Source organism: Molothrus ater, chromosome 6 (assembly GCF_012460135.2).
Source record: "Molothrus ater isolate BHLD 08-10-18 breed brown headed cowbird chromosome 6, BPBGC_Mater_1.1, whole genome shotgun sequence".
Taxonomy (NCBI): Eukaryota; Metazoa; Chordata; class Aves; order Passeriformes; family Icteridae; genus Molothrus; species Molothrus ater.
In genome coordinates, this window is record NC_050483.2 from 17,916,795 (window position 1) to 17,943,177 (window position 26,383).

General features: G+C 47.7%; 2 protein-coding genes across 2 annotated transcripts in view; both read left to right on the top strand.

The window, feature by feature from the left end:
• Window positions 1-274: 274 nt before the first annotated feature.
• On the top strand, window positions 275-14,683 carry PIDD1 (p53-induced death domain protein 1). Its single transcript, XM_036385150.2, has 15 exons — window positions 275-599; window positions 2,331-2,744; window positions 3,401-3,604; window positions 4,461-4,515; window positions 4,696-4,897; window positions 5,554-5,682; window positions 5,979-6,158; window positions 6,730-6,877; window positions 7,869-8,004; window positions 8,235-8,385; window positions 9,695-9,818; window positions 10,167-10,288; window positions 10,707-10,814; window positions 11,757-11,962; window positions 12,683-14,683. Exons 1-15 carry the CDS (start codon window positions 326-328, stop codon window positions 12,918-12,920), a joined length of 2,691 nt encoding a protein of 896 aa, XP_036241043.1. The 5' UTR covers window positions 275-325; the 3' UTR covers window positions 12,921-14,683.
• Window positions 14,684-23,832: 9,149 nt separating this feature from the next.
• SLC25A22 (solute carrier family 25 member 22) overlaps window positions 23,833-26,383 on the top strand; it is a 52,055-nt gene continuing 49,504 nt past the window's right edge. Inside the window, exon 1 of the mRNA XM_036384663.2 lies at window positions 23,833-23,962. The gene's annotated coding sequence lies outside the window, so the exon portion shown is untranslated. The remainder of the gene's footprint in view (window positions 23,963-26,383) is intronic.

Here is a 26,383-nt window from a genome sequence, read left to right on the forward strand (position 1 = left end):
TAATTGCTCCACTCCCTGCTGAGATGTTGGCTTGAAAAATTCAGAGGTTTTCTTTAAAAGGAGAAGGCTCTGTGACATCTGTCATGCTGCATTTCTGTGCTTGTTGCCTCCAAAGCTTTCAGTAACATGCATGTAATCTTTCCTACCATCTTGCTGTGATTATGAACTGTTTCCAGCCACTCTGGATTGGGGCAGGAGCCTTCATTGTGTGCTTGTGTTCTTTTTCAGAGCCATCTTTCCTCATCTCCTTGTCCCAGCTGCCTTGTGGTGCTGCCAGTGCCTGCCTGCCTGGCAAGTCAGAGCATGTCTGGACCCTGTGGATGAGATGCAGAAGATGGCAGAGCTGCTGGGGCTCAGGGATGAGTGCGGGGAGGGGACTTTGGGGGCTCCTGCCCTGGCTGGCTCCTGCCTTGCTGACAACAGACTGAACCTGGATGTTTATCCTGATGGCTGCAGCCGTTTCCTCCAGCTGTTCAAGGAGCAACAGGGAGAGCTGGTCCAGGTTGAGTTCCTCCGGCTCAGCAGCAACGATTTCCTCCTTGACACCACCCTGGGCAGCCTTCCTCATCTGAAGCACCTGAAATCCCTGGTGCTTAAAGGTAAATTCTGGGGCCCATCACCATCCAGCTTTTCTAGGCTCAGATTTTTTGTTAATCCTTTTCTCCATATCTACTGGACAAACTGCCCTTGGAAGTGTTTTGTTCCAGTGCCCCTTACCTCAGCTTTGGCTCAATCTTGCTCAGAGCTGAATGCAGATTTCAACAAGATGCAGCTTCTGGGCTCTTATTTCCTCCCTTTGTTTTTACAGCTGCCTGGGGACTGGGTTTTTGGAGTCTTGTTGGGTTGATGCTGCAGCATTTTCTGTAGCCATTCTCTAGAAGAAGAGCATTTATGGAGTTATGCAAGAAGAGGGGGATTGAACGGTGTTGAATCTTTTGGTGAATGTCCAGCCCCTATTTCATTTTTGAGAGTATAATAAGCTGTATTTGTTGTGTTTCTGTCTGAATCAATCCATGCTTAATCCTTGCTTACTGTCAGTGACTGTAGGTTTAGCAAAGTTCAAGACAGACCAGAAGAGGCTGTTCCAACATTTTATCTAAAGTAGGACACAGGTTGTGCAGGTAATTTGGCAAAGTGTAATAACTGTTAGAGCTATAAATATTAGATCATTATTTGACTATCTCATCTATTTATTGTGGTAGGATATCAATACAATTTGTATAATTTCTGTATCAGACTGAATAATTTGCTCTTTGGGAGGTAGAATTTTAAAAATAAATAAAAACAAAAACGGGAAGTTTGGGGGCAGAATTCAGGGTTCCAGCTGAAAACTGAGAAGTCTGATGTTTGTTTCTATATCTGTCACAAATTTCTCATATGAATAATTTGATTTGTTTTTCCCCCCCTTTAGTAAGGTGGCAATAACAGCAGTACCTTTTATCAGTCTTCTTTTGTGAGATGTACACACACCCTGAGAATCCTGAAGTGCAATAAAGTAGTTTAGTAAAATCTTATGTACTAAGTGCAGTGTGCCTGTTTGGTCGTTCTCATTTTGTACCATTATTTAGCAAAAAATAAATATTTGGTGCCCTCTGCTGTATATGGTTATAAATAGAAAACAGTAGAGGAGGAGTATGAAACAATGATTAAGTGGAAAAGTTTGGAAGTTTCCTTTTGTTTGCTCAAGTTATTTTCCAGGGGTGCAGCCCTTCTCTAATTTGAGAGTCACAAGCTGGGATACAGAACTTTCATTCTTCCCTCTCTGTGCTGTCTGCCCCACAAAATACTGCATTATTCACTTCCCCCCCCACATTTTCACTGCTCTTTCCTCAGGTGTGCCCTCCAGTCTTGCAAGGGCAGATTTCAGTCCTCACGGCTGTTTGCTTCTCAGCAGCATGGATAAATTCTTGAGGGCAAGGACTATTTCCTTGATCCATAAAGTGTTGTGTGTTGGCCACTGGTAGTGAGGAAGAAGTGGGGAAGGAGAGTGGGATCTTGGAGGTGTATGGGCCACCCTGCTGAAGTGTGGTAAATGTGTGGGGTGGCCTGGCTCGTTCTGAGCCTTAACTCCAGATGTGTTTAGCAGAGCTGTACTGGTTCACTGTGGCATCTCCTGATTTCATGACAGCTCTTCACTGTTACACCCCTTTCACTGATCAGGAAACTGAGGCATGGAGCAGAAAACTCACTTCTCTGAGTACTTTGTGATTAGTGCTGCTCGTTGTTATCAGTAACTCCCAATCTTGTGGATCTCTGTGCTGAGTCTCACATGAGGCTGGTGAGCTCTCCTGGTAGCATACTGACCTCTTCTTCCACTTCCCTCCACCCAGGTGGCCACACTAGGGACAAGTTTGGTTCCTATCAGCATGGCTCCCTGACAAGCTTGCCACCAGACTTTGGGAACCTCAGGTGTCTCACCCACCTGGATCTCAGCTTCAATAGACTCTCCACCTTGCCAAGCTGCATTCTCCACCTATCCAGCCTCCGTGTGCTCCTGGTGAGCCACAACAGCCTGGTGACACTTCCTGAGGACTTTGGCTGTCTGAGCAAACTGACTTTCTTCTCTGCAATGAAAAATCAGCTGAAGGACTTACCTCAGAGCATTGGGGAGTTGTCAATGCTGCAGGATCTGGATCTCTCAGAAAATGCTTTGGAATTGCTCCCTGAAGAAGTTGGGAATCTGCGTAACTGCACAGAGCTGGATCTCTCGGGGAATCACTTATTGAGCATCCCAGACTCCCTAGGTATGTATTTTATTGGGAAAGAGAAGGACATGAGCTTGCCAAGCTTTTGGTATAACCTCTGAGACCCTTGGTCTCTATCCCCAGAGTTGTTAGCATAAACCATTTTATATTGGAGCCAAATGGAAGGGGTATCCAAAACGATCGTGCTTGGTTCAGTCAGTGCCTTTGAACATTAACAACTCTCTGGACTACGCTCTGTTTCTGTGAATCAGTGACACTGCTAAGATTTCAATACAATTTACAATGACTGAGGATCTGCCCTGGCTGGTTTTGGGTAGCAGAAGAGCTGAGGTTTGATGGGTTGCAAATCTGGGCTTGGAATCACACTGTCCAGTGTGGACCAGTCCACAGAACTGGGCTGTGACTTTGGCTGCCCAGCTTCTTGGGTCCTCTATTACATTGTGACTGAGGTTGTCTTACTTGTGACAGAGCTGTCTTACTTGTAGCTGAAAAGGAGAGGACAGAGGAGGCTGTGTTTGCCTCTCAGCTAATTCCTTGCACTCCTTTATTTTGTGAGCTAAAGGGATGTTAAGCTTTTGTGCTTTTCCCTCATTATGTGTGTGTTTACATGGGCTGAGGAGACAGGGAGGGTTCGAGCTGATATGCAGTTCAATTAACAGCACGGATGGGGGTTCACTTCTTGTTCCAACCTGCAGCCAATTTGAAGTCTCTGCGTCGGCTGCATCTCCACAGCAATCTCCTGGTGACAATCCCTGCCTCTCTTGCCAGCCTGCCCAACTTGTCCAGGCTTGATCTGCAGAACAACTGCCTCCATGCCATCCCTGCTGAGATTCAGGCCTTGCCGTTCGTGCACGTCCGAGGCAATCCCTTGGGAGAAACGGAACCATCCCCGCAGGCTGGTAATTGCAAGGCTTCTGCTGCTGTGTGTTCTGCCCAGCTGTTCCCTCACTCAGCCCAGCATGGTGTAGATGGGTTTGGATTAGAGAAGACAAGCAGGGGGGAATCAGATCAGCATTTCTTTCTCTGAAATAATTATTAAGTTGTAAGGATACAGACAGTATTAGTTATGTTTTTATGAGGCCTGTCCCAGTCTGAAGGGCTCAGTGGTCCCTGGATTTGGGCTTTCTTGGTAGGGTTTTACAGTGAAAGTGAAAATGGGACTCACAAGAAACAAATCAGGAGAGGTCCTTAAAGGGGTCCAGTCTTTTTGGCAGAGGTGAGCACCAGTTCCTGGACTTGGTGCATGGCCTTATGGCTGTGGTGGCTCATGCTAGAACCTCAGAGAACAGCAAGGGGTCATTCAGCATAGCAGTTACCTCCTGCTTTCCTGAGGTTCACAGGCTGCAGAGGAACAGCTCTTAGTCCAAGAGGAAGGTGATGAAATGAGCAGGATTCTGAGCAGGGTTTCCTAGTGGTGCTCATGTTCACAAGAGCAAGCACTGATTCCCGGGGTGGCCCCAGGCAATCAAACATGGCCCTGAGAGCTGCAGAGGTAAACTGAAATATTTTCAAATTCCCTCTGCTTCTGAGTTTCCCTGGGGGAGAGCTAGCATTTTTAGTATGTCCTGGGACCTCGAGGCCACATGCCATCCTCTTGCTGCAGTGTGTTCTGGGGCCCACTGCAGTGTGACCAGGATTCCATTAACGACTTCTGTCAGATTAGGATTAAGCCAAAACCGTTCAGCCTTTCTTTGTCTACCTTGGTTTGAGTAATGTCTGTCTCCTTCTCCTACCTAAATCTTCTTATTGCCACAGATAAATCCAGTACCAGAAGGCTAAAAAGATTCTTCTTTGCATCAGAAGAGGGCAGGTAAGCCTCTGTTATTAAGAATTTACATTACAGACAAGGTGCATGGTGGGTATTGCAGGAATGTATAGGAGCCTATAGTCTTAGCAGGCCAGTGAAATACAAGTATGAGATTATTCTGTCGATTTTTGGAGGGCTGAAGTCACTGCACAATGTCATAAATTCATACATGTCTTCTGGAAGCTTTACTGTCACCTCTGAAGGCTGCAGAGTGGTCCTGGCCTGTGGCATCCGTTTCTACTTTCCTCCGGGGGCTGCCTCTGCTCCTCTGCGGATCCACTTCCGATCCCTCATGCCGGATCCACAGTGGGTGAAGCTGAGACACCATGATGTCCTGCTGAGTAGAGTCCTGGAGCTGCAGCCTCATGGCATCCAATTCCAGCAGGTGAGGATACCCCCAGGTCACCTCCTGATGAGTCTGCCTTTGCAGTAGCTCAGTAGAACTTTCTGAGATTGTCTTTTGGGACCTGTGAGACAGTTACCCCCATCCGTGGTGTTTTTCAGTAGCTGCAGGACGCTCTCTCAAAGAAGCCCTGCTGCAGAGAGAAAGGAGACAGCCAGCTTCTCTGATACTGTGCTGATCTGGCACCTTTGCCTTGCACACTGCTCCTGATTGAGCTGAGCTATAACCTTTCTCACTCACACCCCTGCTCTACCAGAGCATAAGTCCAGCATCTGGCCTTAGCCTGGAAGGAGAATGGTTTGCATCCTTCTCTAAGAGTCTGATTGTGTGGTTTGCATTCAAGCTGGGGAGTAGTCACACCACCTACCAGACCCATCATGGCTGACAGCAGCTTACTGCAAAGGTTGCTTTGCCCTTTTTGCTCAGAAGCTGCTGAACCTTTCCTACCATCAAAGTCCATAGCAGATCTGACATTTCCTGTCGCCTCCCTGGAGACCGCAGGGCAGAGCAGGTTCTTTGATTCCCTGCATACAGGCCATGCTCTGCCACACCTCGTCTGCATAGGAAGCCACAGAGCAGAGCTGGCCTTGCTTTTATCCTTTTAGTTGGTGTCTCTCACAGGAATGCTGTTTTGCCAGGAGGTGCAGATCTGGATGCCATATATCTCACCTCAAGGCCCTCACCAGCATGAGGTGGTAGTTCGGACCTTCAGTGGGCAGAGCTGGAATGATCTGAAAACAAGAGTGAAACATAAAAGAAAATCAAAGGTGAGCAGATTGAAATTACCAGTGACACACTTTGTTCCTGTTCCCCTCTTTGGCTGTGCCCAGCCAAGAGTGAACCTATTTCAAACATCTCATGAGCTGTGTTTTGACCAGCTGCAATAAAATTTAGTGGATTTCAGCTCCAAGTTTCCTCTCTCATGGAGAAAGTTGATGAGTTGCATCCTTCCATGTTTCATCCCTGATTTAGTACTTTTTTCTGCTTGGCTGGTGCTCATTTTCCTGCTTTTATTGTATTAAGTTATATGCCTATATGTTTTCTTCTTTGTCCTCTGTCACAGAAGTGTGTGGCCCACTGTTGTGTCCTTCACTTCTCTTGGTTCCTTGTTGTGTCTCGACTTGTCCAAAATGAATGCAAAGTGCCAGCAGAGGGGACATTGCTCTTTTCCAGTGTGGATCCAAACATCAAAGTGATCTTTCCTCCTGGAGTCACCAAAGAGCCTCGAAGTGTCAAGCTGCAGGTATGCATGCTTTTTGGTGAGCTCTGGTGCAACTGTTTTCTCATGTTCAGTACAGAATCAAGCAGAGATGTCTGCCCTAGGGTAATTCATGTCTAGACATGGTTGCTTCATGGGCTGACCCATCTCAGATCACCTTCTCTCTTCACTTCCATGCAACATGGGCCTTGCTCTGTGCTGCCCTGTGTGGGAAAGGGATCTTCAGCAGACCAGTGGGTAGCTGCTATGAAGGGAACACAAAAAGATTTTGCTTCTTTTTCCCTTGCAAAATTGACCCTAACAAAACAGTTCAGTGAGAATTGGGGGTGGTGGGGGAATCTAATTTGAATCTAACTCTAAAATCACCCCACTAAAATGAATTGTTCTGTAGAGCTGCTAGATGCTCTTGTAATACTTTAAGTCCATCCCAGCCCGACAGGTTGCCAGACTTCATCTGAAGTTCACTGTGCTTTATTTCTCAGTGGGCCCTGCAGCAAGAGCAGCATTTGCCTGTTGGGTGCTGGAGGGACTGAGTGAGCAGTGGGGGAATTTGGTGCCTGACTGCTCTGCTCACTGTGCTGTCTGCCACATCCAGGTGCTGCCAGTCTCTGCAGAAGAGATACAGGAAATCACAGCCCATGCAGAGTGCAGAGCCAGTCCCCTGCTCTACCTCTCCCAGGACTCCACGGTGGATTTTCTCAAGCCAGTGAGAATTCAGCTGCCTCTTCCACCCGGGGTCACAGGTCAGTTTATTCCCAAAATTGACAAAGGGAAATGCCGTATTTGGAAAACAACAAAGGGCAAGAGAGAATTTTATTTGTCTCTGCTGTTCTTAATAAAGCTTGCTGCTTTTCCTGCAGGAGCAGCAAGGCGTGACCGCTGACTGCGTGGTGGTGCAGAGCGGTGGGAGCTGAAGGTAGTTCAGGTCCATCAGATCAGGGCTGGGGTTCACAGACCAGACAAGCTGGGAGAATGGTCTTGGCAAAAGGATTTCTTTGCCAAACCACATGTGTATTTTAACTGCTGGTTTTACTATGGTGGATTGGAGAGGCACTCCTGCCCACTGAGGAGATGCATTGTAAAAGGGCTTTGATTCATGACTGGGAATAGCTTGAAGCAAGAAATGAACATGCTGCCTCCAGGGGTCTGCCTTCTCTTTTCCTTGCATATGAATCAGGTGCTGAACCACTGCATTTAGAAATATATGATTGTATGCTAAGCCACATCCTACTCTGCTAAAAACAGCCTCAGTCATCCAAGGATTCCTGTTTGCTGAGTACCCTGAGTGTCCTTACTCCTATTTTCTTTGACCTCTCCTGGTTTTCTTGTAAAGAAATACATGGCCTTCATTATAACACTACCTGGTATTTGTATGCCTGAAGTGCATCAGGATTGAAAAGTCTGTGAGATGTACATTAGAAAGAGGTAGAACTTAATTAATAAACCTAGATTTTAGCGATGAGTATTGTCTGATGAATCTGTTGGTAGAAATGAGCACACTGTCATTTTAACTCTGCATATTTTGCCAAAATATCCCGAAAGCAATGGGATAGCCTGTCCTTTTATTGCTGCTCTTCTTTGACCAAAGTTCAGTTCTGGATGCTGAAGAGAAGGCTGTGAACCCTTACTCAGTGTCTTTAAAAAGTAAATCACCCAAACCTGTGGCTGGGTTTGTAAAGCCATGAATAAAAGTTTCTGCTGCATATAGCATCTTGTGATCTTTGGTGTCTTTAGGGCTGAATTTGGATCGGTCAAGGCTGCATATACTCCATGGTGACCTGGAGGGCCAAGCCTGGAATGACATCACCAGTGAGGTGGTGCTGGAATTCACCCATCTTTATGCAGTGTTTGAAGTCACTCACTTCTCCTGGTAAGTGCAAGATGAGTCCTGAGGAAAAGATGGGATGTTCCTCTGCCTTGCTTTTCCAACACTCTGACCAGAGGCCATGACATTAACTCTATCTGTTCCCTTTTCCTTTTACAAGTCAGGCCCAGTGTAGCACTTTGTCTCTACCTGTCATTCTTTCCAATCATGTGGGTGTGACACTGGCACCTTTCTCTGGGTAGGGTCCCTCATTTTTTTAAATTCCTTGTCTCCAGGTACTGGCTGTGGTACACCACCAAGACCTACATTGGAGACATTGCCAAGAAGGTCTATAAGCGGCTGCGTCTGTACCAGGTGAACTTCATTGCGCTGCAGAGGAAGAGGGATCCCGAGCAAGTCCTGCTACAGTGTGTCCCCAAGCACAAGGTCTGATCTGGGTTGCACTGCCTTGCTCCTGAGCTTCCCAGGCTTCCCTTTGTAGGATGCAAAGGCAGCAGTGCACCAAACAGTGACCAGCAGCGTCACCACACTGTTGGTGGTGTGATACTGACTCACAGGGAGCTGGGGGAAGAAAAAAACTCATTCTATGCAGTGGCAAATGCCATGCATTGATTTCCTCCCTTGCAAACTCTGAGGACTGGGCTGCTAAAATCAGCTGAACCACAGTTACTGGCCATATATATGCTGTTAAAATCCAGCAAACATGAGGTAAAACATGTTGCCTTAAATTTAAGTCAAAGTTTACACATCACTTGTCTGACAGGGGCTAGTGGTGTGGGCAGCAGCACTGCTTTGTTTTCAGCTGGAGTGGTTAGAAATGGTAATTTTCCTTATGTTCCTTGCTGTTCTCAGTTCAAGCATGGGCATATGAGCATATGAGCACTCCTTAGTCTGCTTTAATGCAACATCAGGTTAGTTTATGCAATGAGTGTGAGCTAATCTGGCTGATTTTGTCAAGAAGGAGATGGGAAGTGCTCACACATTTTCTTCTGCTGCCTCTTCCTAGGGGTATCAGCCCTCAGCAGTGTTGTTTCAGATTAGTGTGAGCATGAGTGTGCAGCTGTGGAGAACGTGTCTCTTGGCAGGCAGTGCAGCATGGTGAGCTGAGGGTTATTTTAGCAGACTGCCACTACTGGGCTGCATATCCAGCTCTGCATAATTCTCTGCTCTGGTTGCTCCTTCTCTTTAGCTATGCTCCTGTATTGAAGTGGCCTGTGGACACAAACATCTGCAAGGATTTTTTATATTGGGTTGTGGGCTAAAACTGTCTCCAGATGAGGCATCAATGGCACTCAGAGTGAGATGGTTGTTTGGGTGTGTCTGTAATCCTGCTGGGAATGGTCGTGGAGTGAGAGGAGTTTACTGTTACAACTAGAAGAATCTAACCCAACTCTTGCAGTGCCGCTGTTACCACAGGCTACAAAGCCAAAATGAGTTTTCTGGTGTCCTCAGCTGTGTGCTGTTGTAGCGTGTGTCTTTTTGCTGAGAAAAACTATTTGAATAGTGAGTGGGATATGGTAGCAAGTAAATCCCTCCTTGTCTTTGAAGTTAAAAAGACATGTTAAAAAGACAGAGACAGTGCTGAAATGCTTTTTTAATGTGTCTTTGTTCATTTGTTTACATCCTTTTCATGTAAATTAGTTTTCCCTGTTGAAGGTGAGAGGAACATCATGGGTATAGCAACATGGGTTGAGGGACAGATGTGCTTCTGACCAAACACTGTTGTCATTGTCAGGTTGACCCAGTGCTGAAGAAGCTGCAGGACCGCTATAGAGGACCTGAGCCATCTGACATGGTGGAGATGTTCGAGGGAGAGCAATTTTTTGCAGCTTTTGAGCGAGGCATCAGCATTGATATGGGTATGGCAGTACTGGGCTCGTTCTGCTCCTACCTCCCTCCCTCTTGTCCTGTTCTGGCCCTAGACATGTTTCTGCTGTGGGTTGTACTCCTCCATAGCATTCCTCTCTGCCTCCAGCTCCCCCACTGCTCACAGCAGCCAGCCCCTGGACATTGAACTTGTCACATTCTCTGGTCACATAACTTTTCTGTCTACTTTTCCTTATGAAAGTGCTGTTTGCAGACTTTCATTTCTTCTCATGCTCTTGTAAACCTGCAGAGGGCAATAGCCAGGTGGGTTTATTTTTATGACTGATCTGCTTCTGCACACTTTTCTCCACAAGTTGATTGCTTCCTCCTTTTCTGCACAGATCGCCCTGACTGCGTGGGTGGACGTCTCTCATTTATTTTTTACTCCCACTTGAAAAACATGAAGGAAATCTATGTGACCTCCCCCTATGTGAACAGAAAATGCCAAGCTGTAAAAGGCCAGGTGAACAACCAGTTACACTGACTTCTTGTTTCCTCCTTCATCATTGCTTTTACAATATTCATTATAACAATCTCTGAGTACTGGGCATGACTCTTTTCCTACCCTCTTTCTCTGGCTTTGCATTTCACTGACTAAACTCTGAACAGTCAAGAAGTGTAATCTCGAAGGATCACTCATCACTTAACTGTCTGACTTACATTCCTGCCATTAATTTTTTGGGTGCTGGCAGAAAGTCCAGCCTTTATGGCAGAACCTCAGTGCTCCTCCCAGTTACACATAATTGAGAGGCCGTATTTGTGGGCTGAGGATAGATGAGAATGCTGAATTCATTCTTTCCCAAATGTAGAAGACATGGTGCCAATAGGCTGGGCCACTGTGCTTGAATCAGAGCCTCACTGCAATCTTTCTCTTTGCAAAGGTCTCTTTCTACCGAGGAGCAGTTCCAGACAGCATCCCTGAAGATGCCAGCAGGAGGAGAAAAGGTCCAGACTCCCTCTGGCTTGCTACTCTGCCCATCAAACTACCTGTAAGTTGTCTCCTACAGAAAAATTAATCTAGATGGGGTAAGAGCATGGCATTTCTGCTCAGCTAATTTTGTTTCCTCCATGAGAAGGCATGCAATGAATGAGCACATCGAATAGCTGCCCAGCCATGTCATGGTGGAGATTTTGCACTCCCTGTGAGCGAGCTCTTCTGAAACGAGAACATGAAGAGCTGTGAGTGGTCTCCACCTCTCCTGCTCATCTTGCCTGTCAAGAATGGGCTTGTTGGGTGGGTGGTCAGAGAGTCAGAGAGGGTGGATCCTTTGAATAAATGAGAATGTAGTACGCAAGGAAGCTTGTTGTAATTAAGGGAAGTGTCTGTTTTGTTTATAAATTTCTTAGTCACACAGCTCATGCAGCAGGAGAAAAGAAAGGAATAGGATGAGGTAGTTATGCTGGATTTGAACATAGACATTGAGTGCAGGTATTCTGCAGTGAGCTTTAAATGCTGGGTTGTAGGTTACAGTGAGAAATGCAACTTTTGCTTATGGACGTTTGAGAAGCCTAAAACAATAAATACCTCGGTAGGTTGAATACTTCCCTTCCAATCACGTGTGATGATCTCACATCCCTTTCTGACACATGCAACCTCAACTATGAACCTACACTAAGTGCTCTCTTACTGCTGAGGCAAATATGCTTCAGGGATGTGGCTTATTTTAAACTACTCTGTAAATGCAGGAAAGGAAATTTCCGATGTGAGCTATGACTGTGAGCATTACAATTTGATATTTTCCTGAGGCAGTGAGCATTGCTGGTCACTGCCAGTGTAAGTCCTCCTTCCTTCTTACAGCCTGACCCTTCAGCCCCAAGTACTTCCTTTCTCCCAGTAGAAGGAAGGAGATTTCACTGTGGAGACTGAGTAGCTGGACACTGTCCTCTATGAAAAGAAAGAATGTTCTTTCTCTCTCTTCTTTGTGACACAGCAACTGAAACCCCGGTGGGATGAGAACCCCAGTCCCCTGTATGGTTTCTCCTTCCCTCCCTTGAACCTGGGCAATGCTGAGACTGGCTACCTGACACAGGCAAACCTGCTGAGCATTGCTAGGCGCGTGGGAGCTGACTGGCAGAGCATCGGCCTCAACCTGGGCCTGACCTACCAGCAGATTGAGCGCATAGGATACAATAACAGGTGAGAATAGGACACAGTAACCAACAGTGATGCATTATATTTGTCTGTCCATCTATCTGCAGTGTAATAGTATAAATCAATGCTTGGCTGGTTGAAAATTCTTCCACTGTAATTGTTTCACTGGATTAAAGATGGGTTGACTAATGACTCTTCTGAAAAGAATGCCTTTTATAATGGGAAACTGATTATGTTCTCTTGCCATTATAAAATAAATTTTCTTGTTTGAAAAAATCGGGAAATAACAAACCTGATGAGCTTTGTAGTTCAGCTGAGTTGCATTCCTATTCTGTTCTCTGATCAGATTCCTGGCCAGACTCCATCTCTTACAAAGAGAAATGATCTATGGCTTTAATAGTGAATATCATTGTTAATCAAAAAGAGCTTGTGGTACATCACGGGACATGCAGTCTGACCAAAAAGCCAAAGCAGTAGGAGAGAATTAGACTTGTTATAATCAAACTAGTGTTCCTGTGAGGAAATTATATTCCAAAGCAGAATGCCTTAATTTGATACTTCTATTAGGAAAATATTTTATAGAGAAACATTCATGCAGGAACTGCAACTGTATGCTGGGCAGGAAAGAAGAAGGCCCACTGAGTGCTTTGTGTGTCTGGATGGCTTCTTTAAGGCCTCAGCCATGGCTGGGACTTATGTAAGGTCTCTTTGGTTTGCTGCTCAGGAGAGCGTGTTGGTTACTTCTGGCTTTCCTCCTTTCTTCAGAGAGGACCTCAATAAGCAGATCCTGGACATGCTTTTCTCATGGGCTCAGCAGAACTCAGAGGATCCTGACTGTGTGAGCAAGCTGATCACAGCCCTGAAAGAGAGTGGCCGCCAGGACATCGCTGATGAGGTCGAAGCCATTGTTGAGCTGGGGCGGCAGAAATACAGCGAGTCCATCCGCCGGCTGGGCCTGGAGCAGGAGAGCAGCACTGAGGACTCTGCAATAGCTATCATGTAGCACTTAACAGAGAAAAATGGGGGTTGTGTGGGACCCCTCTGTGTACCCGGAGTGATGGTGCCTGGGGACTGCTCCCTCCTCAAGGGCCTGTGTCTTCCTGAGGAGCTGGGCATTGATTCTCTTGGGTCTGTACTCAGATGCCACTTCTGCCAATCCCAGGAAGTTTAGAGTGCATTTATGAATCCTTTTTCTACTTCCACTTTGTGACCTCCAGCTTTAGCTTTCAGAAATGTGGAGAAATTTAGAGACTGAAGTGTTTGTCTGTCAGCTGAGTAGTGGCTTAAGTAATGTTTGATGAGTTAATACTCATGTTACATGTATTTATTTATAACTTATTCCTGAAACTGGAAACACTGCTGGAAACACTAGGTGTGAGCATTTGGATCCATTTGTGCACCAGTGTTTGATAGGAGAGTGGAGGTGCAGTCATGTTATGAAAGCCTGTGATGAAGGCCTGTGATGAAGGCCTGTGAAGTGGTGGGGACTGTTCAGCCATTTCTGTCAATGATGTGTTCTGCTCACATGAAAATGTGAACTGTATTCCCCATGAAAATCCAAATCTCTTCCAGTTCCCATAAGTCCAAACAAAACCTAAGTATTTGTGGGAAAGAAAGAAAAAGCTGATTTCTAGAAAAATTACTCTTTTATTTTGGTTTTGCTCCAAAAGCTATCATGAAACAAATAGCCTGCTGCACCTGCAAGCACCTTTTTAGATGACACCTACATACTGGTGATCTTTGACAAAGTCCTAGTTTCATTTTATTAAAAAAAAAAAAAAGTGACAATCCTTGACCTCTCCTGGGTCAGACTCTAATTTAAGTGCAATTAAAATTTCCCTTGCAGTTTCCAAGGGGTAGTCCTCACATCTTCCCAGTGAAAATGTGACACCTCCTGAAGTTTGGTGAAAAGCGTGACTTTAATTTGCATTTTAAAAACTGGTCTGACCATCTATGAAATAAGGCACTGTTGTGTGTTTGGCACGAGCCATGCTGAGCTAACTTCCCAGTTTTTCAGCCTGAATATCTTGTATAAGGCTGGAAGCATTTGCTGCTTTTTAACTGCTCAATGATTTATTACTGAAGTGCCATTCTCTTCCTGTTCCCCATCCCATGATGGCCCTCAGTTAATGACGGTGGAAAATTACGTGCAAGCTTTTTGAAAGACTACTGTCATTTAAGTAAATTCAAGTCTTTCAAGACAGGTTTGAATTCAGCATAACTCTCTAAACATTACTTAAAGGGCTGTTCTTAGTCTGAAAAAACAAAAGTGTGTTTAAAAATGCCAGGTTGCACCACCCAAAGTCAAGTGCAGTTCTAGGTTGGATAAATCCTGGCATTTCCTTCCCCTCGTGAAGAATCATCGGTAGCTTCCCTGATGCTGCTTCAGACCTGCCATCAGTATTATTGAAAGAGAGGCATAAAATCTTTCTGCTTTTTCTCTAATTTAAGGCTGTTCTAACATCTCAGGCTACAGAGTGCTTACTGTCCAGTCCAGAGCACTGGTCAAGGATTCGCAGATTTGAGCTGTCACTTTGGGCCTAGGGACTCCCACAGATCTGGTTTCTTAGGTTGTGCTGCCCCAAGTCTCATGCTGGGTTCAAGTCAGCAGTGCTCTTTTGAATGTACATTTTATCTTGTATTCTTTGTCATATGTTATTGTTTGTAATTTTCATGGATATCAACAATTTGTTCTTTCCTCCAGTTTTGGAGAGATGCATTTGAGCATATTGCTCTCACTGGGAATAAAATCAGCACTTAACTGTTTCACAGCATGGTCTGCTATTCCATAAATGCCTTGAGTGAGATGGAGACCGGTCCCTTTAAACCTGCTGGCAGGAGAACACAGGTGAGCCTGGCTGTGCTGTGCAGAAATGGGAGGAGATCTCCTGTTTGGATATTGCTGGTTGCAAAGCACTGGACAGACTGCAACTGAGTTAATGGTGTCCCTGGAGGGTGGCTTTGCTGCAGTGGGGCTGAGCCAGAAAACACAATGTTCAGGGAATGAGCTGAGGCTCAGCTGGAGCAGGTCTAGAGAGCAACAAGGCTAATCTAGAAGGGACAGTGTGTAGGGTTAGCCTGTCCTCTGGTCAAGGAGCAGGAGAAGTCTACAAGAAGCACAAGGCAGCATCCCCAGCTATAATAGGATGAAGCTTGGCTGCACTTAGCTTTCTGTTTGTGATAGTCAGACCAGAGCTGAGTTAGGCAGTGCTGGAATAAAGGATTGGTAGTCTGGACTCTGTGGAGCATTCATCCAGGCATCAGCAGAGCTACAGCTCTTCTGGAAAACAGCTGGGTGCCAAGAGAGAGGAAGGTTAGTGCCAGGTGTTCAGGTTACTCTTGTAGTGGGTTGCAGCCAGGCAAGTAAACCCATGACAATGAAACCCATGACAGCTCCATCAGTAGGACAGCTCTTCAGGGTTTGGGCTGATAACTTAAGGGAAGGTAAGTATTGTCCCCCAGACAAAGATTGTTATCTCCAGTCTTTCCTGCTGAGCCATAGCCGCTGGGCTGGGCCTCCTTGTGTGTATCTGGCTTTCTCCTTGAAGTGACACCAAAGCAAGCACCCAGCTGAGGACACCGAGGTGCTGGCAGGAAATCAGAGCAACTGTTCAACTCCTCGTTCCTCAGCTGACTTGGCAGCAAATATTTGAGCTGGAAGAGAGTCAATGGAAAACATTATTTTGAGGTGTGTTGTCTTTATCAATAATCTCTTTGAGGCACAGTAAGTCTTTCATAAGCCTATAACTGCTATGGCTGATAAAAGTTGCAGTAGATGGTTGAAACGGCAAAAGAAATAACTAACCTGGCATTTATCTTTTGAATCAAAATATGGCATTCTTTCTGACTTCTGTCATGAATTCATCACATACTGGAATAGTATTTTTCCCTTTCCAGCTATCTGGCTTTTCTTGCTGCCTTATATGCACCTTACAGTGTCCTACAGATGATCTGGCAGATTTTATCGTTTTTACTGTGCATGATCCCGATATGTCCAAAATTCTCCCAAATAAATTTTTACCAGGAAAAGCCTACTTACAAAGATTTTTAAAAGTAAAGCAAGAAATTGTTTGTGAGTAGGAAAATTTTTCTCCTTCTTTTTTTGGCTGTAACATTTATAACTCTTTAACTGTTATAATTAAACCCTTTTCTACATCATAAACTTGCAGGTCTCCAGCAAAATTACCTGGGTGTTTCCCACATACCACTTCAAGGTTTTTTCTAACCATGACAGTCCTCTAGCTGCCAGGAGATAGATCCAGGTAAGATGCTTCCAGCTCCTACATTTATCAATAAAAAAACCCGAGAGATGAAAGCCCAGACAAAACTCAAATCAGTTTATTAATTCCATAAAAAATGCAAGGGAAAGCCTGATTATGTTCTGCAGGGGGTTAAACTGTTTACACAGTCCTGTCAGTAAAATGCTGTATAATTCCCAGTAAAAGATCTGACTGAAATATGAAATTGAGAGTGAACCCACAGGGGCTGTGTTCAGTTTCTCTGTTTACTGTGGGCAGGCAGCAATGCTGTAAAACTCAGCACATCCATAGGATTGCTCTAATAAAGGAAAGGAGATCTCTGGTGCACTGAGGACTGGATGGTTCAGCCATGAACCTACTGAGCTTGATGCCAAAACTGAAAGAATATTAGAAGATACCCAGTCTGTAAGATTTCCTTCTACTGGGTACACACTCATGTCCATACTTGACAGTGTCACACTGCTGGGTTTTTAAAAAGGGAAATGAAATCTGATGGTCCTTAAATTCACTGTTTTCCTCCCAAGGGAGGATCACCCCATATTTTCAGCTTTTAAAGCAAGAGTAGCTTTCACTGGGAAAGGGAGTGGGGCTGGCTTTCAGTCACTGGTGCATCAGAACCCCAGCCCAGAGCTGCTTCAAAGTGAGCCCACCATGCTTATCAGTTGGTACTGTTAAAAGGAAGAAAACACCATTTGCTATAATTGTGTGCTCATTTCCTGAACTTCACAGAAATAAACTCTGTGTTCTTAAAGGACCATTTTTCTGTTAATCTGTGTCTTGAAAATCCATGAGGAGAGTTTGACCCTTGTTCCAGTTTCCAGGTACCTTGAAAGAATTCGGTGACTGGGAAATATAGAAACCAGGTAGGCAATATGACCATGCCTTTATTCTTCTTGTAGACCTCTTCACAGTAGGTCTGTAGGTTGAACCCATCCAGAAGTTTGTTTTGGGGGGCTGGAGCTAAGATCCTTCTGCTTGGTTTGCTCATTGAACACCAGTGCAGTTCTTATCTTTTCCAGACAGGAGATGGTAGAACAGGAAAATGTGCAAGGGGCAGGAGGGATGCTCAGAGATGAGTACTACAGAGCATTTTTAACTCTTTTCTTACAGCAAAGTATTGCATCTCCTGGGAAAGGATGAAGACTGTGAATACATGGTTGCCATCCACTGTTTCTCAACTAGGTGGCACCAAACGAAATAGTCCAGTATCACCTGCAAATTAGCAAAAGTGGGTACCTTTTTTCCCCCCAACTCTGCGTAGTTCTAATGCTGACTCCTTGCTGTGGAAGGTTTGAGACCAAAACATAAATGTTGTGTCAGAAAGTGATTGATTAAATTGGTGGGGAAACAAATCCTCTAAAAAGCAAACAAATACAGAAAGCTGAATGCATTCCCACATGGAAGGAGCAAGAGATTTGGGGCTACGTTTCTCAGGCAAGAGTTGGATCAGAGAGCAGCAACAGAGCATATGGAGAAACAAAGCAGGCAGAGGAAGCCAATCAGACATCTCTACTTGCTTTCTCTAGAAAAGCAGGATGGCTGCAAATTTTGTTTCTGCTGAGCCCTGTGGATAAGAGGAGACCACACTTGCAAGGGTGGGAGGAGGTGGCTGTTGCTTGAACCTCTCCTCAAAGCCATGTGGCTGAGCTTCACTCCTGCACTGGACTGAGAATCCCAGTGGTGACCCAAAACAAACCAGGTAGCACTGCTCAAAGGGGGACACGGGATTTCTACTCTGGACATGTCAAGCTTGAAAACATCTGCTCTGCTGTGTTTTCACTGTGTCTCAGGCTGAGTACACAAAGTCCCACGTGCTGGGTCACCTGGTGGGGCCACATCTTGGGGCAGGTCCTGCGGAGTCATCTGCTGCTGGGTCACTGGAGTCCAGGGAAGATAGACTGAGCACAACCCAGAGCAGTTAGCTGCAAGGTGTTCCTGCCCATGGCAGGTGAGTTGGATCTTTAAAGTCTCTTCCAACCCATTGTGTGATCACCCAATCCATTGTGTGATTCCATGAAGTTGGGCTTAGCATTTATTAAGCTAACAGGACATGAGAGCTTAAGGGATCCTGTCTGCAGACATTTAGTGAGTGACTTGGGAAAACAGCAAGGTAATATTTGTCATCTCTTAGCTGCCAAGCTGTCCTAAGTTTCCATGCTTCTACAACCCTGCCAGCCCTCTGCTTGAAGCAGCAAGAGTAAACCTTGGAATTTCTAAAAGACCCCTAAAATAGCTTAAGAAATTATTTGAGTTTTCCATACTAATGTAGGAAACCTTTTTCCTGATCAAAAGAGGTACCAGGGTATGGCAGGCTCACCTGTGTGAAAGTTCCAAGGCAGCAGCAAGAACTTAAAGCTTTGGGTGTGAACAGGATCATGCAGTGATGTGAGGAACCCCAGATGTGTCCCAGCCATGCTGTTTCTGTCAGGTTTCTGCCACAGGCCAGACCTGGTCTTCTGGAGGTGTTTAGCATCCCCAGGTTTAGAAACAGCAAATCTGCACATCCAGAAGAGAGTGGGACTTTTGCAGAGGGTGGCTGCAGCCCCTATGGAGTCACCCATCTCTCCCTGTTGTGTGAAGAAGAGACCTGGCTGATGAGCCTGGCTGGTTAGGCTTCTAATTCTGCTCTGTTGGGCTGATGGAGAGAAGCTTTGGATTACACTGAGAAGTAGGACAGGAAAGCTGGATGAGGGAGGTAGTAACAAGATAGCTAGGGGAGGACATGAGCTTAGGTAGGAATCTTCACCTTGCTGCTTCTTCAGCCACATCCTCGGAAGATTTTATTTCCTCTGGAAGCAGCAATGGTTCAGGACAAATGTTTTTGGGTTTTTTCCCTCCAGGTTGGAGAATAATGGAAATCATTGTCATTCTTAGCATCTCCCCAAGGCCAGAGCTAAGAGCAAGCATGGCTTGTGATATTGATTGTAGCTGCTCCCTCTCAACATTGCAAGTTTCTGTCTCCTGGTGTCTGCACAGCCTTCAAGTGTTGCAGGAGCATCAGGCTGAATGACAGTCCTGGTGAAGCTTTCATCCCAGTGCATTGAAAGGAGCAAGAAAATACAGTGCCTCCCCCTCAAAAATCCCCACAACAGATGATTTGGTGAGGCTTTCATCCTGATGCATTGAAAGGAGCAAGAACACATGGTGTCTCCCCCTCAAAAGTCCCTTACAAGAGATGATTTCTTTGCAGTCTGGGCAGAGTAAAGAAAATCCTGCTGCTTAAACAGGCTATTTTGTGACAACTGCTGTGCACGAATGATGGCTGCAAGGCAGAAGCAGTCACAAATTGATCCAACAGCTTTTTGGGGTCCTAAAATAACATGGCCCTGGAGGAGCTGGCTGCAGCTCTTGGTGAGGCAGCAAGCCTGGGATCTGTGACTCTCCCTGAGGTCCAGCTGTTTCACCATGGCAGGGTGACAGTGTCCTCAGCATCCACTTCATCCTGGCAGCACGGAGCCATCTCAGCTTCCTGCCCCACAAGAAACAGCCATGCAGGTTACTGCCAATGCAGATTCCTCACAGTTGTTTGTCAGCTGCTGGGAGATGAAAAAACAAGCTGTGGAGGGTGAGGAATACTGAAAAATTCTGGAGCAAACTGCATTCCTTGGCACCCATCTGGGCCATACTTGCAGGGGAAAAGAGTGATCAGTGCCCCATAAATCTGACACCACCTCTGCATGGGGACAGATGCATATGGTGGGAAACTGTTGGTCGTTTTGTCCCTGAGTTGAGGAGGAATGCCCTGCTGAAAGGCTCCCAGGGCAATAGGTGGCTCCCTGCCAGCAGCTGTGCCCAGAGTGGGATCTGCAGGCCAATCTCACAGCCAAGACAGCGCCATTCATCGGCACTCAATAAACAAAAGTGCCTCACTGTTTTATCCAGGAGATAAGCATGGAGGGCATGAGATTGCTTTGCCTTGTGTTGTCTGTGCTGAGCGTGGGAGCCTGTGTTGGCTGCCAAAGGAGCTGAAGCGCTGCTGCTGTGGCACATGCTGTGGCCAGGCAGGGAACGGGGCTGCCTGTGGCACATGCTGTGGCCAGGCAGGGAATGGGGCTGCCTGTGGCACATGCTGTGGCCAGGCAGGGAACAGGGCTGCCTGTGGCACATGCTGTGGCCAGGCAGGGAACGGGGCTGCCTGTGGCACATGCTGTGGCCAGGCATGGAATGGGGCTGCCTGTGGCACCTGCTGTGGCCAGACAGGGAACGGGGCTGCCTGTGGCACATGCTGTGGCCAGGCAGGGAACAGGGCTGCCTGTGGCACATGCTGTGGCCAGGCAGGGAACGGGGCTGCTGGGTGTCAGGCAGTCTGAGGCTGGAGTCCCACGGGTACCGGGCACTGTGAGGTGCTGGTGCTTACTGGAGGCTGCCAGCCCTGCAGGACGTGTTGCAGGAGCTGGGCCATTGTTTAAGCCAGCTCATGACATTCTCATTAGAATGCCAGGGTCAACCCAGCTGCTCTAAAAGTCACTTTAAAAGGAAGATGTCTGCAGCCTCTTTTCAAGGAGCAATGGGCAGAGAGGATAGACAGACCACACATATACATTGGGCGCACCAGTGTGGTCTTGCAGCTTGAGCTTTTGGGAACAACAGAGCTGGGTTTGGGGTTAACTTGTCCCCTTCTTGCACTCCCCAGCTGCATCCACATCTTCTCTCACTTCTGTAATATCAAGTACTTGCACAGAAAATGAAACCAGACCAGTGGTTTCTGGGTGCTTTCTGCCATCCCAGCCGATGGCCAGCTGTGAATCTGTTCATTTTACTCATTCTGTTTGACTATACCCTGGATGCCTCCCCTAACACCTCTGTGCTGTTACCTTTGGCAACACATCCTGTGGTCTCAATGGAGAACAAGATTGGGCTTGGCTGGGATTGATTTTTCCAGAAAACGATGTTGACTGGTGCTAATTACATTACTGCCTCTTCAATATTTATCAGTTGAATTGTCTACCAGTGCTCTGAGAATCATGTCCAGGCCAAGGGAGCAGTGACCAAGCTTGCTCAATTTTACTTTTTTAAGTGTTGGTTTAATAACCACACTCAGCAGGCACTTGGGGATTTCACTGGCAGCCCATAATTTATTAAAACAGAAAACAATACAAATGAGGAAGGAAACTGAAGAGCGAGACCTCGTGACAGCCTCTTTCTTTGCAGCACACTGAACTTGACCCATGTCCTTGTAGGGCTGAACCAGCCCACAGCCCTCTGGGAGGTGGGCTGAAAGCAGGGCAGGATTTTGAGACTCACACACGACAAGCTTTGTGACAAGGAGAGCACAGACCTGGTCTAATGCTCCTGTGTGCACCACGATGACAACAATGTTGCCTTGTACAGGAGGTCCTGAGCTGTGCTCTTCACCTTCTGTCACACACAGACAGTGCTGCTTTTGAAGCTCCGTTTTGCACCAAACAGTTTTTAATCTTTTTTGTGTCTGTCAGGAGAAAAAAATTATGCCTGAAAGCAGGGGAAACCTTGACAACCTGGCACTTGCTGAATACGAACTTTCTTCCTCTGCTTCCTTTTTTTTATGCCCTCTCTTAAATGCTGCCGGAAGAAATGGGTCCTTTGTGCCATGCAGGTTACAAAGAGCAGTTGTTCTCCTGCAGCAGAACCAAAAATAAAATGTGTGATTGCAGTCCTCCTGAGATGCAGCACAAAGATGGACAGTGTTAACCTCTTCTTTGCCAGGGGATGGTAATGTCTTGCCAGCACATCTACACTGTGATAAACAGTAACATCTATACCTCGAGCCACACTGAGTTCAGTTCAGCTTTTAACTGAGAAGATACAGCACAGTGAAACCCACTGATACCTTTACAAATCAGGGCAGAGTGGGGATATGCCACCACCAAGGAAAGGGGTGGGAAGCAATTTTGCAGCTGGAGAGTAAGAAGACCTCAACTCCCCCACACTGTTCCCTAAACTGGAAATTCCTGCAGGAATGCCCACCACAGCAGTCTGCCTGCAACCCAGCCTTGCTGCCTGTTTTTCCAAGGACATGGTGGAGATAGGATTGTGGGGTTGGATAGGCTATTCTGGCATCTCCCTGCCCACTGCACTTGCATTTTTCTCTTGTGCTGGATGCTTATCCAATATATGCCCACAAAATGGCCACAGCACACAGGTCTCCTCCCTTGGTCAGGCACCTCCCTTCTGGAGCGAGCTTTCCACCTCCAGTGCTGTATCTTCTCATGCTTCGCTCAGCCCGGGTTGAATAGCATATGAGGAAAGCTGATCCACTTTTCACCTATATCCAACTCACTACCATTGGCTTCTGATGCTTCACTGGCCTCTGGTTTACACCTTCTTCTCACCTTGGGCTCCAGGTCCCTGACTGTGATAACAATCTCCTCTTGTTTTTGGGTGCGTGAAGAACTGTGAGGTTTCTGGGCTGTTCATCCATATGTGACTCCATATAATTGTCACTTCTCCTGTGTACACCATGTCCTCATTAGCCCTACATGCTCCTGGGAGCTTCCTTGTAGGCATTCTTTTCTAGTCACCTCCAATTCCTTGCACAGGATAACTGCACTGATGCTCTGCCAGCTTCCATGGGCCCTTGGTACAGAACTGGTAATCCCACACTCACAGGGCCTGGTGTATGCGAGAAATGAGGGAAGCTCTTAGAGATTAATTCCCCTGGAGATCTTCTCCTCTTTCCCTGGTGGTGGCAGACCTGTGGATGTTACAGAATCACAAAATGGTTTGGGTTGGAAGAGACCTTGAAGATCATCTCACTCTATCCTCCTCTAGTGGACACCTTCCACTAGATCAGGTTACTCAGAGCCCCATCCAGCCTGGCCTTGAATACTGCTGGGGATGTGGCATGCACAGCTTCCCTGGGAACCCGTTCCAGTGCCTCACCACCCTCACCACAAAGAATTTGGTCATCCCAAGAAGCACAGAGATCTGTTTGGCTGCTGCTGTCCTCCTCACCATTAAAATACTTAATTTCCAAGGCCTGATGAAATGGTCTCTGTTGATGTTTTGTCCCAGCAAGGATTTAGGTCCCATAATACTCCTGAGAACTCCAGGTCCACAGTGGAGCCTGCTAACCTCAACAATCAAGGCCTGCCAGTGGTATGGTGGCTTTCCTGAGGAGTGGCGGGCAGCACAGCGTGGTGACCCAATGGGCACAGTGGGCCTGGCTGGTATTCTGAAGAGAATCACAGAATCACAGAATATGCTGAGTTGGAAAGGACCCATAAGCATCATGGAATCCAACTCCCGTGAATGCTCAGGACATCCCCAGGAGTCACCCTGTACCTGAGAGCATTGTCCAAGTGCTTCTTGTGCTCTGTCAGGCTCGGTGCTGTGACCGCTTCCCTGGGGAGCCTGTTCAGTGCCCAGCCCCCCTCTGGGTGAGGAACCTTTTTCTAATGCCCAACCTAAACCTGCCCTGACACAGTTTCAGGCCGTTCCCTCGGCTACAGACGAGACTTATTATTTCTCCCCCGCTGCCGCTCGCCCCGTGTCCTGCCGTGAGCGGCCTCGCAGGACGGCTGTGGGCGCGGCCCGGTGCTGCTTGGGGCACGGCGGGGCAGTCCCGGCCCCCGCGCCCGGCCGGGGGAGGCGGCGGCGCTGCCCGGGCGCCCCGGCCCGCGTTGCCATGGGGACGCGGCGGCCGCCCCGGCGGGGAGGGACAGGCGGCGGCGGCGGCGGCAGCGGTGCCTGCGCCGAGCGCGGCCGGAGGGGGCAGAGCTGAGTCGGGCCGGGCCGCGCCGCGCAGGAGCTCCGCACCCCGCGCCGCACCGTCCCCGGCCCCGGCGGGAACCGCCGCCGCCGCCCGGTAAGTGTGGGCACGGCCCTTCCCAAGCCCTCCGGAGGCGCCGCCGCGGCGCCCGACACCCCTCCTGCCGCCGGGATGCAGCTCGGCCATGCACGCCGGCCTGGCTCCTGCTGCACCGGCCCCGCCGCCGCTCACCCCGGCCCCTCATCTCCGGGCTGTGCCGGGCGCCCTTCCTGCCCCCCGGGCCCCGGAGAGCCGTCCCCTCGCCCCGGGGGGCTGCGGGCTCCCCACGTACCCACCCATCTCCCGGAGCTGCGGGCTCCCCTTGCCCGCTGCCACTTCCCCTCCTCACCCTGGGGGTTTTAGGTGTTCCCAGCCCCTCCCCTCGTCCCCGGGCTGGCTCCCTGTGCCTGCGTGGGGGCCCGGGGCTGATGTTCCCCGCTCGCCGTGGAGCGGGGCTTGCCCTTGCCGGGCGCGGGGGCTGCAGCCCGGCGCGCCTTCCTCTGCCCTGCCCGCGCCGGGGAAATTGCGGTGACACGTGTGCGGCTCCAGCGAGCCCTTCAGTGCCCCGGAGCTGCAGCTTTTTATATTGTAAGCGATTAACGAGTTTCTCCGGGCTTTGATTCTGGGGCGAATCGTAGGGTTCCCTGACCGCCCCGGTCGCAGCGCAGATCCTGCATCTAAGCCCCTCTGAGCTCCTTCCAGACTCTCCTAAGCCAGATCCCTGCCTCTTTGAGATAGGTCAAGGTTATTGTGCTCTTCATGCAGTGGACAGGGAGAGTGGAAATGTGGACAGACTGTGGGATTTCCTCAAGGTCACCCTGGAAATTGGACCCGAAGCATCCTCTTGCTGCACCCTCTGCAGCTGATGGGTGAGGGTGAAGTTGTGGAAATCAGATTTTCCAGTGCCCCAGCCTCTTTCCTGCAAGGCTTCTCAGATTGTAGGGTATATACCTTGCCAGGTGTCAGGACAGGATCCCAGATATATTTATTTGGCTTGATGTCTTTTGGCTATTAGATGTTTATAGTTCAATAGTGGGTATTTTTACCATAGTGTGTTAATCTCTGAGAGTCTCGCTGCTGTTAGGATCTGACTTTGTGGTGCTGCTGTTGCTGCTTTGGGATGGTATCTGCAGTGATTTTGATCACTGCAAGTAACTGTGGCTTTGCTTCTCAAGAACTCGCTTCTTGGCAGTGCCAAGCAAAAGGCAGCTGAACTAGAGTGGTACTGATAAGGATGTATCGCGTGGGACTCGGGCGGTGGTTGTCTTCTTCTCCTCTACTTCTGTTTTGCTTTGCAGGCTGTTATAAACAAAGGAGTAGGCAAGGTTTAATAGGAGGAGTTCCTCTAACCTCTTCCTCAGAAAATAAACACGAAGATTTAATGAGGGTTTACCCCTTTGAATGTCTTGCCTGTAGGATTTTAAGTGCGTGCCGTTACTTGTAGTTGTTCATACAGGTGCAGTTTTTCTCCTGGTGCTGTGCCCTTGGGCTCATCTGTTCACCAAATGCCTGTCATAGTAAGGAGCATTATGTTTTGGGGGTGGTGGCGATCTGTGGCACAGATGGATGGCTGAGATGGAAAAGGGATCAAATCTGTGTTGTAAACTGAAGCCCTGCTCTTGAAGGAAAGTCTGCAGTCCTGTTTGGTGCCCAGAAATCTTGTTAATGTCTTACTAGGATGCCAGAGCCTGTGAGCATCTTCCTGCTGCCGTTTTAGGAAGGGATAGTGTGCTGTATTAAGTTACTAAAAGGTAGAAATCACTGACAGCCTGTCAAGGCCATTTGCTCCCCTTTTCCTGCCAAGATTTAAATTAGTGGGCAAGATGGGGGAAATACCTACCTGGCTAGCCAAGGTGACAGCAGCATGTCCATGTGGAAGCAGCCCCCTGCTCGCTTGTGCGTCATGTTTTTTCTTGTAGGTCTCTGCCAGGGCAAAGGTGTGATGGAGGCACAGTGACTGATGGCTGACTGGTGTGCCTTGAAACCTGGGAGCCATAGGATTTGGAGCTGTCTGATAAGGGAAATTTGGGGAAAGTCTTGCTTAGAAGCTGTAAGCATTTCATCTGTCTATACAGCTGTTCTTGCGTAACTGTTGTCATCCTGAGAATTGTGAAATAGTAGGAGGGAGAAATTTCCCAGAGTGGGGCAGCTGTGTTTCCAGGTGAGTAAATGTTGTGTTGTGTTTGGCTAGAATAAAATCTGTGTGTAGAGCCAACATCCCTGACCAGAGGCCCAATTCTACAGATTCCTGTGAGAACAGCTTTTCCTTGAAGGTTAAAGCCCAATCTAATATCATTGGAACATCATTGTTGCAGGGTGTGTGAGGATCATGCAGTGCTGTGAAAATAGTTAAATATCTTTGGCACTTCTTGAGGAATACACCCAGTGTTGATAGCTGGGTGTGCAGCTGCGGTGTGAGCTATGGTTTGTGCCCTGGGTGGGGGAAATGTCAGGAGCCAGGAAAGGGGCTGTGACCTG